At 38.0% G+C, this 14366-nt stretch overlaps 1 protein-coding gene across 1 annotated transcript in view; it reads right to left on the reverse strand.

Moving 5' to 3' along the window:
* Window positions 1-14366, reverse strand: part of LOC107288161 (AF4/FMR2 family member 3-like) — a gene marked incomplete at its 3' end in the record, with an annotated part of 256331 nt that overhangs the window by 5017 nt on the left and 236948 nt on the right. Inside the window, exons 15-18 of the mRNA XM_029284284.1 lie at window positions 13014-14015; window positions 7505-7629; window positions 4079-4277; window positions 2825-2952 (exon numbers count right to left, since the gene is read on the reverse strand). Of these exons, the coding sequence (XP_029140117.1) occupies window positions 2825-2952; window positions 4079-4277; window positions 7505-7629; window positions 13014-14015 (1454 nt within the window). The remainder of the gene's footprint in view (window positions 1-2824; window positions 2953-4078; window positions 4278-7504; window positions 7630-13013; window positions 14016-14366) is intronic.

Raw genomic sequence — 14366 nt, forward strand, 5'->3', positions numbered from 1 at the left:
TAATTAGACAACATTTAAATATTTCTTTTTAACTAATTTTAATTTTGTAATTGTTATTGATGTATTTTTTAACTGATTGTCAGCCGCCCTGAGTCCGCAAGGAGAAGGGCGGGATATAAATTCAATAAATAAATAAATAAATAAATAAATAAATAAATAAATAAATAAATAAATAAATAAATAAATAAATAAATAAATAAATAAATAAATAAATAAATAAATAAATAAATAAATAAATAAAGCTGGATCTGGAAAAATGGAAAAGCTTGTAATTGTCAATACTAGGAAAAATTGCTACAGTGAAAATGAACATACTACCGAAAATCTTATTCTTATTTCAAACAATACCTATAAAACTTGAGAAAAAATTCTTTAAAGACTTGAATTCACTAATTTTGAAATTTATTTGGCAAGGAAAGAAAGCTAAAATTAAGATGAAAATGTTACAAGATGCCAAGGAAAATGGAGGACTTGGTCTACCGGAGTCGGTTTTATATTATCAAGCATCTGTATTAACATGGGTAAAAGAATGGATAACTCTTAGAAATAAAAGGCTGTTATATCTGGAGGGGCATGATTTACAATTGGGGTGGCACGCTTTTTTATGGTGCGGGAAAAATAAAGTTCATAAATATTTCCAAAATCATTATATAAGAAATGCATTATTAACAACATGGGAAAAAATAAAATGTAAAATATATTTGAAAATTCCAGGGTGGTTGTCAACAATGGAAGCATTTGTACACCCAAATTTAGTGAACTTTGAAAAAATCTGGACATATAGAGATAGTCTAAACTCTGAAGGGAATTTAAAATCTAAACAAGAAATGGAAAATCAGGGTATCAATCTATCATGGTGGGCACATTTACAAATGCAAGCTAGATATGATAAAGATGTTAAACTGTATGGATTTTATAAGGAACAAATTGTGTTTGGTAAGACATTGTTAACTTCTGATGAGAAACTAATTAAGAAAATGTATATTTTTCTATTAACTTTGAAAATGGAAAGTGAACAAGTTAAAGAAACAATGATAAGATGGGTGAAAAATTTTGGATATAATATAGAATTAGAAAAATGGCAAAATTTATGGGAAAGAAATTACAAACTGACAATGTCAACTTCTTACAAAGAAAACTTATATAAAATGTTCTATAGATGGCATTTGCCACCAGCAAGATTAGCAAAAATGTTTAAAAATATGTCAGATAGATGCTGGAAATGTAAATATAAGTCAGGCACGTATTATCATGTTTGGTGGACATGTGACAAAGTAAAGAGTTATTGGAAAAAGATACATACCTGGCTAGAAAAGATGTTGGGAGAACATGTAGATTTTAACCCTGAACTTTTTTTATTAGGTATAATGCCAGAAAAGACTAACAAACAAAGCTTATATTTGATTTTGCATGTCATAACAGTGGCAAGAATTATATTTGCGCAATACTGGAAAAATGAAGGAATACCATCAGATGAAGAAATAAATCAAAAAATACTAGAATGTGCAGAGATGGACAGACTGACTATGAGACTGAAAGAAAAAGAAGAAACGGAATATTATAAAACTTGGGACTTATTTTATCGATGGCTAGAGGAAAGAATAAAAGATTAGGAATGAAATATGTATTAGTGAATGTATGGGGAAAAAAACTAATAGAAACTTTTACAAAAAAAACCAACAAAACCCAGTCCTGAGCAAACCAGTATACCTGACAGCAATCAAAGGCAGAACATCCCAGTAAGTGGTGAGAAGAGCCCAGCAACCTCAGTGAGGTTGGAGAAACTCTTAGTACAAAGAGGGCCAATCTTCACCCGTAGTGGCAGACATTCGCAACTACTCAACAGACTCAACCTATAGAAAGTGTTGTTACTGGGTCTCATCCAAAATTTCATAATGTTGTTTCGTTAACATGAAAAGGGGAAGATGTTATGGGTGTTATGTTTACCTTATATGCAGCCCTAACATTCATCTCTATTATATTTGTTTCTTGTGTCATATTGCTACTCTATGATTCATCACTATTGTTCCTGTGATGCATTTCCGGTTCCTGTAGTTGAATTCCCTCTCTAAGAAAGATAGCTTTTGCACAGTGAGGCCTTGTATTGTATTTACTGACTCCACATGAAACATTTACCTGATTTCTAAAATTATAGTTACAAAAGAATTGCTAAGGGAAGAGGGGGAAAATTTCTCTATAGACCATCTTTATAGACTTCCAACAATGTGGGAGCAAAAAAAAGAGAATAAAATAAAATGCCTTATAGGAAAACCACACCTAATCTCAGTAATTTAATTGTAGCAAAGATTTCTTATAGAGACAAAGATGCACCTTCTAAATTGTTTGACCTGTTTACTCAACTGCAAAAAATGTTTAAATGCCATTTAAATTTTTTTCTCCAATACTGTTTTTAAAATAATTCTTTGCAATGGTTGTAATGATTCTAGAACTGATGATGTCATTAAAACAATGTTAAATCTGTAAATAAATGTACACACACATAGACAGACAGACACACAGATACAGGCACACAGAGACACACAGCATTTCTGACAAGCATGGAAGACAATTCTATTGGTACATCTGAAGTTCACATATATCCATTTTTATGTGCACTGCCTTGAGCATTTTATTTTAGCCTGAAGCAGAGAAAGAAAGAGAAGGAAGGAAGGAAGGAAGGGAGAGAGGGAGGGAGGGAGGGAGGAAGAAAGGGAGGAAGGAAGGAAGGAAGGAAGGAAGGAAGGAAGGAAGGAAGGAAGGAAGGAAGGAAGGAAGGAAGGAAGGAAGGAAGGAAACATTTCTGCAGAAGAAACAATTGACTTACCCATCATTAACTATGAGTTTTGATTTCCTATAGGTTTTGGGCACAGTCAATATAGATGACCATGGTTCTTTTTGGCACTGTGTCTTGTTGCAGAACAGAGTATTTTCTGAATTGATATACATGGCTTTCTGAACAAACAGTAAAATTAATAATCAGGAACTAATCATGAATCCAGCCATCAAAACTAACTGTAAACAAGTTTAGAAGTATTATTACATTTAGGGACTATTGCCCGTGCAGTATTTTTTATGGATGCAAACAATTACAGTTCAGAACAACAACAAAAACCCACAGCATTTCAGTATGGATATTTTTATTTATTCATAAATCTTTCAATTGTATGTTGAGAAAATAAATAACCAAATCTATTTGCAGATATCTCTCCTATATATATCTGTTTCTTGCTCAGAGAATACTTTCAGTGAAATCCTATGCTACATACATCTATCAAAAAAAGTGTACCTGAATTCAGTAAAACTTTCTTCTAGATAATACATGCATAAGATGACAACCTGAGCATAATCTTATGAATTTTGAGATACAATTCTATACAAGATTACAAAGAAGTTTAAGTTTTATTGAACTCAGAGAAGAATAGGATTAATCAGTGAAATATGTGTGACTTTACAAAATGAGACTTCAATGTAAGTATATCCCCATTTGTATATTCTCTACAAGGGTTGGACTACCATTCTTCTATTTTCTAAACTTCACTGTAGATGAAGGGAGTTGTTCCACCAGTTAGAGGGTACCAGTTTAGGAAGAGTTCATGGTCATATATCTATAAACAATCCTTGTAAATTAGGAAAAAAGTAATAAGCTAAACACTTCTGAAGATACTTTACAAATAAATTGTTTTTTAAATGTAGAAGTATAAATCTAATATTAGAAGAGAATGTTTATCAAAAGAGGCAGAGAGAAAGTGATAGCGAGGAAATACATATTACATTGCCTCAGACAAATTTTCACAAATCAATTTTCAATGAACTCTTCTCCAGTTCACATAGTTGGGATGTCAGTAGAATCAAAAGTTTTCTCACCTGATACTCAAATTCTAAAGGGGGTGGGATGCCAGGAAAGACTTTTCCAAACAATCTAAATCAGGGGGGGGGGGAGAATGACCTGTGGACTTCAACTCCCAGAATTCCTGAGCTAGCCATAGTTCCCCATCCCTGATCTAAATGGATAGGGCTATAAATGAACAAAATGGATTTTTAAACACGTTACTTTAAATACATTATGATCAGAACTTACACTGAAATCTCCAGGATGTAGATATGATCTAATCTCATTCTTGTGTTTTCTTCTTGAGCTTGTGGAAGACGAAGGGTTGCTACCATTTGTCTTGCTAGAAGTTAAACCATCATTACAGAAATTATACTTTGATGCATCAGAGAAGGGAGAACTAGGTGACTGAAGCACTTTCTCATTTTTATTTATTGATGTTGCCAAACTACAAATGGAAATTACAGTAATGGACAGTCAAAACCCTCAAAATGAGGAACATATATTTTTTATATTATGATCATTATTAGCTTTAGTGTAACTTCATGATGAACTTGGTTAATTTTTGGGGGGGGAAACAGGTTTTAGCATGAGTACCAAAAGTACAAGCTTCAAATATATGGTTAATGTATAATAAAAATACTTATATAGAAATGAAGACTTGCTTTAAAGATTGGTTGGAAAATAAGATGTGGCTTTTAAAAATAAATTTAAGTTGTGGAGCACTGCTTTACAGTTACAAGTGACATTTTATAAAATCAAATGGACTAAACAGAGAATATGTGTTTAGAATTTCTCTGCATTTGGTAAACTCAGCACTTAAATAACAATAACTTAAAGAGCTGTGATGGCACAGTGGTTAGAATGCAGTATTGCAAGCTAATTCTGTTGACTGTCAGCAGTTCAATTTTCACCGGTTCAAGGTTGACTCAGTATTTTATCCTTGAGGTCAGTAAAATGAGGACCTAGATTGTTGGGGACAATATGCTGACTCTGTAAACCGCTTAGAAGGGCTGTAAAGCATTATGAAGCGGTATATAAGTCTAAGTGCTATACTATTGCTATTAATACAGAACCCAAGGAGACAGAAATATATAATAACCTAGTTAACAGAGACAACAAAGAAAATAAACCAAATCTTCTAATACCAAATCTGAACTGCAAAAATCTGGATGCCCATGGGATAGAACCAAAGAGATTTTTTATATCTCTTTGATATATGTGGACTTTTCTAGTCCAGATCTGATAGTCCTAGTTCTAAGTATTAGGACCATTTTAGGGCAATCCGCAGCCCCTGAGCCCAAATAATCTTCTCAATATACTCCTGTTAAAATTATCTGCTTGTATCTGGCTCTTGCACAGATGATATCTTAAAACAATGTTATTAGGTTTAAAGAACAAAATTCAATGTATAAAGTGGTATACAGATACAGTAGAAAGAAGGGTGGGATTGCAAGTATAGAGAAGTCTAGGGAATAAGGTTGATGTAAACTAAATTTAGCTATATTGCCTTTCCTTTAATTTGTGTTATTTATTTCTTTGGCTACTTTTTTAATTTCTTTTTTGTGCTTTGCTTAATGTTGTTTAGACTGAAAGGGAAGAGCAATATAGGTATGTATAAAGTAATAACAAATGATTTATGTAAAAAGCAAATAATAGTCCAAGATAGTGGCTAAATAGTTCGCTTATACTTATTTTTAATGTTGGTTATGGCTTTTCTTTATGATTTTTTATAATTGTTTTAGACAATTTTGCAGACAGCAAACTTTAGACTACATCACCTTCATTGTCATAATATCCATTAAGCATACTTTATATCTTTCCCAAGAAAATATTTCTGTCACTATTACATTTTATTTCTAAGCCACTCAAATTACATTTTTTAACTGGGATCTCTTGCTAGTCCATCAATTGAGTTAGCTAGTGCAATTAGGACTGAGGCTATGCAGAAACACAGCTGAGCTAGCTATTCCCTGATGGCTATGATTTCACATGTAATACTGAACACAATTACTTTATCTCATGGCCATGTTATTTTGTGACCTCCCTTAATTTAAGCTGCAATACACAGAAGTTCCTAGATGCTGTCATGTAGTGTCATTACCAATAGGAGTGGGCTTTGTTGGTCTCTGGTTTGGACTGTAGTCCATGGGAAAAGATACATAAGGAAAGACTGAAATCAGACACTCTGCAATGGATTCTGGTAAATCAACACCATCATTAAAATCTTAGCCTAAATTAACAGTAAGATAGGAAACTGCACTAAATCAAATCAGTTCATCACTCCATTCTGGACACTCTGGCAGACACCAGGTCCTCAAGGTCTTACATGTCATCTATTAATTAATAATTTTAATTCATGAAGACAAGACATTCTTCATGCAGGTCATGAGTTTAATTTATTCTGATTCTTCTAAGGTTTTAGGATGAATCGTTGCATAGAACTTCAATCTAACTAAAATTAGGAACTAACCTAATACTTAGTAAACTGAAAGAGTCCACTATTCTACCCAGTCAGATAGGGTGGGTGTACTTCAGGTCATTCCCTTAAATGTTGTCATTTAATAGCACCCAGAAATATTCTCTATAGCAGTTTTCCCCTCATGGAGTGATGTTCCCCTTATGATCTGGCAGGCCTCCATGTTCCTAGCCTTTGAGAAGCCTTAAAGAACTAGGTCAAGTATTGAGTAGGGTGAGGTTGGGGTACAGTGGATTCAAAGTGGATGTATGGTGGAGTGTTTACCTTTGGGAACTTTTTGTTACAGTTTTATGATTTTTACGTTTTTATTGTTATTTTCTGAGCTGCCCAAGATTATGGCATATAAAATGGGTGGCCCATATAAGTCTTTTAAATAAACAAATACACTGATGTGATGGAATGTTAGCAGGACCATAGCTACTGAGGAAATCAAAAAGAAATTATCAACCTACTTCATGAAGTGTCATTTTGAAATACAGGAAGTCCTTGAAAATACTTCAAAAGCATGGTTTCTTTTTGCCACCCTTGTTGGTGAAAATTAATTGTATTAAAAGGAAAGAGCCACCATTCTAGTTCAAAAATACCAATACATTATAGTTTCATTTTAACAAATCAAAGAGGATGAGAAATGAGATTATCTTGGAAATATAAGTCAATTTTATTATTTTTATTTATTAAATTTATATTGTTATTTTCCCAATCAAGTTCTGACTATATTCTGTTCCATCCTAAAATTCATGTCAAAGTGGCAATTTTAATTAACCAATTTAGCACAATTATTACTCAATTACATCAATATCATTATGCATATTCTGGTTATTCACAGTTTGAAAATGTTGACCACATTGTGGTATTTCTAGCACAATGTTTCACTTAATCAATGATTCCAGGCATGTTTTGGGGTATTTTATACATATACAAACTGGCAGATGAGTTTTTGTGAATACATAAAAATGTTTTCTCAGCCCTTGATACCCATTATGTCATTGTTGACATTGTTTAGTTGGACCAAAACCATGGATATCAAGAGTGATGAAAAATAAGAGTGATGAAAAATAAGTATGATGATCAAACTGAGTTATTATAACTAAGTTATCAGCAGTTGACCACAAACGTATTCTGACAAACGGCTTTTTATTCTTTTAATATTAAATAACAATTTTACATCAAATATTAGATAGCCAGATAATACATACCTTTTTTTAATGATTTTGAAATGGTTTGGTGAAGAAATAACTTGGGCTGAAGGAAGTAAATTGGAGAAACATTCTTGCTCAGTGTGAATCTTCTTAGTCTCTCTGTTTTCATCCTGATTTTCATACTAACGGAAAAAAATACCTCATATGCATGGTATTTTGGTATAAAATTATAGAAATCTTGTAGAATTTGTATTTTACAAGTTTGGTAGTTAACACTGAAATTAACTATTATTTTATATTAATTGTGTTAACTTATGTTAACTAATTAATTAATTTTCTGATGTATACCAAATCTTTTAGCTCAATAGTTGAAGCTAACAGGGGCATCTGTAGAGGAAGATTAAAAACAGTCAAGATGGCAGTCCTACTTCTTATTTACATGCATTGCACATAAAAAAAAGCAGTGAGCTTTCAATTGCATAGTTGGACTGCTCTCTTGACTTTCTGATAACCCCTTTGCCCTAGAGGCAAATGGTACATGGTTATGAAGCTTTCAAGATAGAGGTCCCAATCCAGATAATGAAGAAAGCTACAAAGAAAAGGAACTTGTAGTTTCCCTCTTGGTTTAACAAGCCACTTGTGGTCTATTCCAAAGCAGTGATGCTTTAGTGAAAGTGGATTGTAGAAGATTGTTTTTTTTTTCACTCCATTAAGATTCTATGTAAGATCCATTCAAACTTTGTGATCTTAGTGAACTATCATGTACACAAGCTTATAAACATATTATTGCAATTCTATCCCTGGTCCATACTTCCAGCAAGGAGAGACTTGCCTACATATCCCAGTGTATCATCTCACTTTTTCCACCTGGGAACAAAGAAATAACTGGTGTCATTATTCATATTAATATGCCCTACCATTAGCTGCTGTTGTCTGCAGCTGGGTGCAGAAAGCATAGGAGCAACAGCTGCTATCAAATGACACAGCCAGACAGCCATGTACTGGTCCTTAAGCCAGCAGAAAAGGATGCCAACATAAAAACTATTGCCAAGCCCTCTTCTGCTTTAGTATCAAGGCTGACAAATGATGCTGTCCTTACAGTTTTAACATAGGACAAGTTAAGGATAGTGATGGATAGATTTCTTTAGCTTCATTTCTCCCACTAGCAAGTGTCACCTGCAGGAAGGAAAAATTATCACCAATTGCTCTCCTGAACATGAAGTGCAGCAGGGGCTTGGAGAAGAAGTGACTTGTGACAGATAGCTAGATTTAAGGGCTTAGCCATCTGTCAAAACCTGCTACTTTTCATGGAGCACAGGACAGTACTTTACTGTGTTTGTCTGGCTATGTCTGGAGTCATCAACATTTTTATTTTCAAGCTATTAATCATGCAGATGAAATTCTTATTTGCCTGAATGAAATTTAATCAGCAGAGCAAAGCTGGGATCCTCACTTCACTAAGGTATTTTCTCTTAAAATACTGGGTCAATTTAACAAACTTTAGACGAGTCACTGTTTCTCATCAGCCTTAGCTCCTACTATGTCTTCTAATTTACAACACTCTATGACAGTGGTGGCGAACCTATGGCACGCATGCCAGAGGCGGCACTCAGAGCCCTCTCTGTGGGCAAGCACGCTGCCACCGCCAGCAGCTCACACAGGTCCATTAGGCCACCGCCGCTGCCCGGAGAAGCAGCCCCACCCAGCATAAAGTAGGCAAAGCGGCTGGCTAGCAAGCTTGAGTAGAGATGGTAGAACACGCCCACGCCCAGCAAGCCAAAAGCCACCCCGAGCAGGGAAAGCCAGATTCCCATCAGTGCCATGGCCCCCAGTCCCAGCTAGGATTGTGTGCCCCCCATCTCTGCTGAGCCTCGGCGGCCAGCCACCCAGCAGAGAGGGGGGGCACACAATCCTAGATGAGACTGGGGGGCCAATGGGGATCTGGCTTTCCCCATTCGAGGTGGCCTTTGGTTTGCTGGGTGTGGGTGTGCTCTACCACCTCTACTTGGGCTTGCTAGCTGGCCGCTTTGCCTCCTTTGTGCTGGGTGGGGCTGTCGCTCCGGGTGGCGGTGGCGGCCTAATAAACCTGCACAAGCTGCTGGCAGCGGCAGCCCAAGGTGGGGCCAGGGTGCGTCAAGTGCACGAGGGGAACAGGCTCCACACTCGGGCTAAGGGCAATATCTGTGAGGGGGCCAAGGAGATGACCAGCAGTGACCTGCTCTCCAATCTCAAGCAAAAACAGATGGGACGGAGTAGGTGTGTCTGGTGGTCTGCATCATGTGCCTCCCCCCTTCCCTACTCCGCCTGCTGCTGGAGGGCTGGCCCAGTATTGGCAGTGGGCTGTAGAACCCCAGAGTGCGTCAGTCGAGGAGCCGGCAGGCTGTAGCTGCTGACGGACACCATTAGCCCCCATGCACTCACTGGCCTCTATATGCAGGAGCCGATGGTGTCAGGCAGCAGCCACCCCAGCCCCTGCCTCACCTTTCCTTGTTCTGCGGCAATGGCACCCCCACCCTGCCCCCTGCCTCACCCAGCAGGACGAGCCTCCTGCCCACCACTCCACCCACTAGAGACCCCCTGGATCTCCCTCATCCATGCCCAGCCCCCACAGGTATCCCCCCACAAGGAACATTGAGGTGGCCACGCCCACCCCGGTCATGCCCACCCAGTCTGCCATGCCCACCGCAGCCATGCCCACCCAGTGGGCCATGCCCACTCTGTGGGCCACACTCCCCCTGAGGGCACCACAATGCTGATGCAGCCCGAGGTGGGGCCAAGGTGCATCAAGTGCACGAGGGAAACAAGCTCCACATGCGGGCCAAGGGCAACATCTGCGAGGGGGCCAAGGAGATGACCAGCAGTGACCTGCTCTCCAATCGCAATCACCTCTGGCACACGTGCCATAGGTTCGCCACCACTGCCCTAGATGATAGGCTCAAGATCCAGATGAATCTCGACAGACATGAACACTGGGCCCTAGCTACCAAAATGAAATTCAATGTAGAGAAAAGTAGTCTTACAGTTAGGCAAGAAAAACCAAAAGTACACATACAGATTAGGTGAAACGTGGCTTAATAGCAGCAACTGTGAGAGGGATCTTAGAGTCCTAGTAGACAATCAATTAAATATGAGTCAACAGTGTGTGATGGCAGCCAAAAAAGCCAATGCAGTCCTAAGTTGCATCAACAGAGTGACTGAATCAAGATCACGTGAGGTACCAATACCACTCTATAAAGCCTTAGTAAGACCACACCTAGTATACTGCATCCAGTTTTGGTCACTACACTATAAAAAAGATATTGAGACTTCAGAAAGAATGCAAAGAAGAGCTACAAAGATGATTAGGAGGCTGGAGGCTAAAACATATGAAGAATGATTGCAAGAACTGGATATGGCTAGTCTACTGAAGAGAAGGACCAGGGGTGACACGATAGCAATGTTCCAATATTTGAGGGGCTGTCACAGAGAGAAAGGGGTCAACCTATTCTCCAAAGCAGTTGAAGGCCAGACAAGAAAAAATGGATGGAAATTGAACAAGGAGAGATTCAACCTAGAAATAAGGAGAAATTTTCTGACAGTGAGAATAATCAACCAATGGAACAGACTGCCTTCAGAAGCTGTGTGTGCTCCAAGACTGGAAGCTTTCAATAAGAGACTGGACTGCCACTTGTCAGAAACGGTATAGGGTCTCCTGCTTGAGCAGGGCACTGGACTAGATGACCTACAAGGTCCCTTCCAACTCTATTATTCTGTATAGCGTCTGTAAGTTGTTCTGTCCTATTGTTTTAATATCCACAGATAAATACGAAGATATTTCTTTGCACACACATCTGTGTATGAGTTAAGAAATTTAGTTTTCAAATTATGTGTGTCTGAGACTCAGAGGTGTTCATAGAATCCAATGTGTTTCACGGATGAAGGCGAATATACGTGTCCCAGGTTAATGTTGCAGGATCCAATCTGGGTCAGTCGCCAGGACCAGAGGTTTGTCTTCCGAGCTTTTGGACTCATGCTGGAGTCCATCTTCAGGGAGCTTCCCTCTAGCCTCTCTCTAGGTTAGAGAGAAGATCCCTGAGGATGGGGGCTCCAGTACGAGTCTGAAAGTTCAGAAGACAAAATCTCTGGTCCCAGCGACTGACCCAGACTGGATCCTCCAATTATTTTGTTTAATGATGGATGTTGTGACAGTGTGAGGTAAGCTTCTCCCTGTTTGTACATGCTTGCTTATATGGTGTATATAAAAAAGGACACTTATTTTGTCATTTTCCCTTCCTGTATGACCTACCAGGGCTCCGTGTAAATAGAAATCTCTTTATTTCTCCATGTGGAGAGAAGACGAGTGGCGCTGGAATAATTATACAACAATGGACAATAATATGTAAAGAGAGTTAAGAACTGGACCAAATGAATTCCTATCATTGGTTTAAATCAGTCTGGATCTATGAACAGCTGGAATTACCCTCTTCTACTTTTGATACATGAACACCATTATTCCCCCCAAAAATGAGAACGGATGGTAAAGGAACAGTGGTAAAATAATGTTATTTACCTGAAAAGATATTAGCATCTCTGTCTAAAAGCAGATGATGCAGAAAAATACCCTGCCCTCCAAAATCCAGGAGATGCTTATCATTTATTGAAGTCCTTTCAGTCCCTACAATCTTTTTCCTCTCTTAATCTCAAACATCCTTTGAATGATATATAAGAATTTTTTATTTTAATTCTTTTACTTTTCTCCCCTTTAATAAATATGTTTTTATCTTATTTTAATTTATTGCTGTATCCTTGTAGTTTAATATTTTTACAATAAGCAATTCTAAGATGTGATATCATAGAACATGGTATAGAAATTTATTACACAAATAAAAATACATAAGTTCAAAAACCAGTAATGCTAGGGTAAATAAAAATATAATCATGTTCCCAGTGATTACAATCAAGAAATCACTTATGTTTCTCAAATTGGTCGCATGTTATTTTGTCAGTCTTAAAAACCATTTGTGAGGGAAGAACTCTATCTCAAAAGAATAAGACAACAGCCATATTGTAAGCAGAAAAATACAGATTTTATGTCAAGCATCACATATTTTTCTCAGATGGTCAAGCATCTGTAGTTGATCATTTGGCTTTTAGGAAATGTAAACCATAACAGTGCAGAAAGCTACCAGGACTGATAAATGGACATTTAAGATTATGTAGACTTAACCCAAATTTGAAACCATGCCTGGTCTGGCTCCATTCTCTTTAACTCTGGATTCAGTTGAGGTAGTGGCATCTGCAGGAGTGCCAAAAATTCGAGAAGGCAAGCATGTTGTCACAATTAAAGCCTACCCCTCTTGTATATGCATTGTGTCATTTGCACATAGATACAAAAGAGGCAGGGCTTCAGTTGGGATGCTACACTTCCATCTTGCAGATTTTGAACCCCTCCCAACTTCCATGAATTGAGATAATGCAAGAAAAGGTTTGTGTATCTTTGCACCAAAATATCTAAGACACACACACACATATATATCCAGTAGATGCTATTATGAATTCCTTTTCAAGACCAACATATAAAGCCTACCTTTCGTTTTCTTCTGGATTTAGGAACCACTTTTTCCGCTGGCAGGTCAGCAGCAATATTATGTTGCATTTGTATGGCTTCTTTAACTCCTGTATTCATGATCAGCGGCTCCTCAAGTAATTGCTGAGGGATTCTGGAGAGCAGAGTCAAATCAATTTTGACCCAAAGTGCTTTGACATCATCAGTATCTTTTAGAGGAGACAAAAGCTCATTCCTACCAAAAGGAACCAGTGTGTAGAACTGTTCTTCCAGCTCTTTTGCTATATCATTGCTAGTTCTGGTGTTGATGGAACCAAACGCACCACAATTATTGTTTGTTTTGCAACCATTATTGCTAGAATTCTTTTGTTTCTGTTCACTTCCAGCTGATGCTGAAGCTGCAGTCTGCAGTTTGGGTGAAGGACACTCCTCTTGTTCAGACTGGGAATCTGTGTCAGATGAAGTTGAAGATGAAGATTCCGTCTCAATAAATTCCTTGGACTTGGGCGCTGTTTTCCCTGAGCCTCTTGTGCGTCTCTTTTCAGAAGCAGTAACAGACTGTGGTTCTTTTTGTTGTTCAATGTTGTTGCTACAAGGCCTAGTCTTGGGCTGATTACAAATGTTATTATTTGCCAAATGAATTTGGTTCAAATCAAGATTGTCAGCTGCATGGTTGTTTAAGTTATCACCAGCCAGGCTACTCTCTGTCCTTCTTGGCTGTTTTTTAGATACTGACTTTGTAGCAGCAGAAGGAAGTGGTTTTTGCTTTCCTCCTCTATGCCCTGGGGCTAAGTTAGCTGTCCTAGATCTCAGTTCCTCTTTACTAAAATTCTTAATATCTTTTTCCTGGAGACTGGCTTGGCCAACGGGAGGTACATTTTCACTGTCTTGCCTTTCTTCTTTTAGTTTGCTGTAATACTGAAAGACCTCCAATCCATTTTGGTTCAAAGCAGAAGCTTTATGAGGATTAACCTTATTTAACCATTTATCCAACTGCCACTTGTTAGGAGATGGCTGTTCAGGCTAGAAAATAAAGTTTAAAACACATGTTACACTCTTTTTGGGTCCCTGTAGTTTTCTTGGCAATATTTCAGAAGTGCTTTGCTATTGCCTTCTTTCTAGGGCCCATTGTCACCCAGCTGGCTTTGTGCCTAAGGCAGAACTCTGGCCAGTGGCAACACGATCCCGAGGGCCAGCCTTAATGAAAGGGTTTGGAACCCCGAGAGGTGGCACTTAGCGGCAGCAGGGAGGGATCTAAGAAGGAGGAAATTATGTACCTTCTTAGAGGGATGTTTTGTTAAATTTTTAGGGGGTTCGGGGTTGGCCCGAGGGGAACCTGGGGAGTCCTCTCGGAGGCCAAGGCCAGTCCCGTCG

This window comes from Protobothrops mucrosquamatus, unplaced genomic scaffold (assembly GCF_001527695.2).
Source record: "Protobothrops mucrosquamatus isolate PMUCROS unplaced genomic scaffold, P.Mucros_1.0 scaffold490, whole genome shotgun sequence".
In the NCBI taxonomy this organism is placed as follows: Eukaryota; Metazoa; Chordata; class Lepidosauria; order Squamata; family Viperidae; genus Protobothrops; species Protobothrops mucrosquamatus.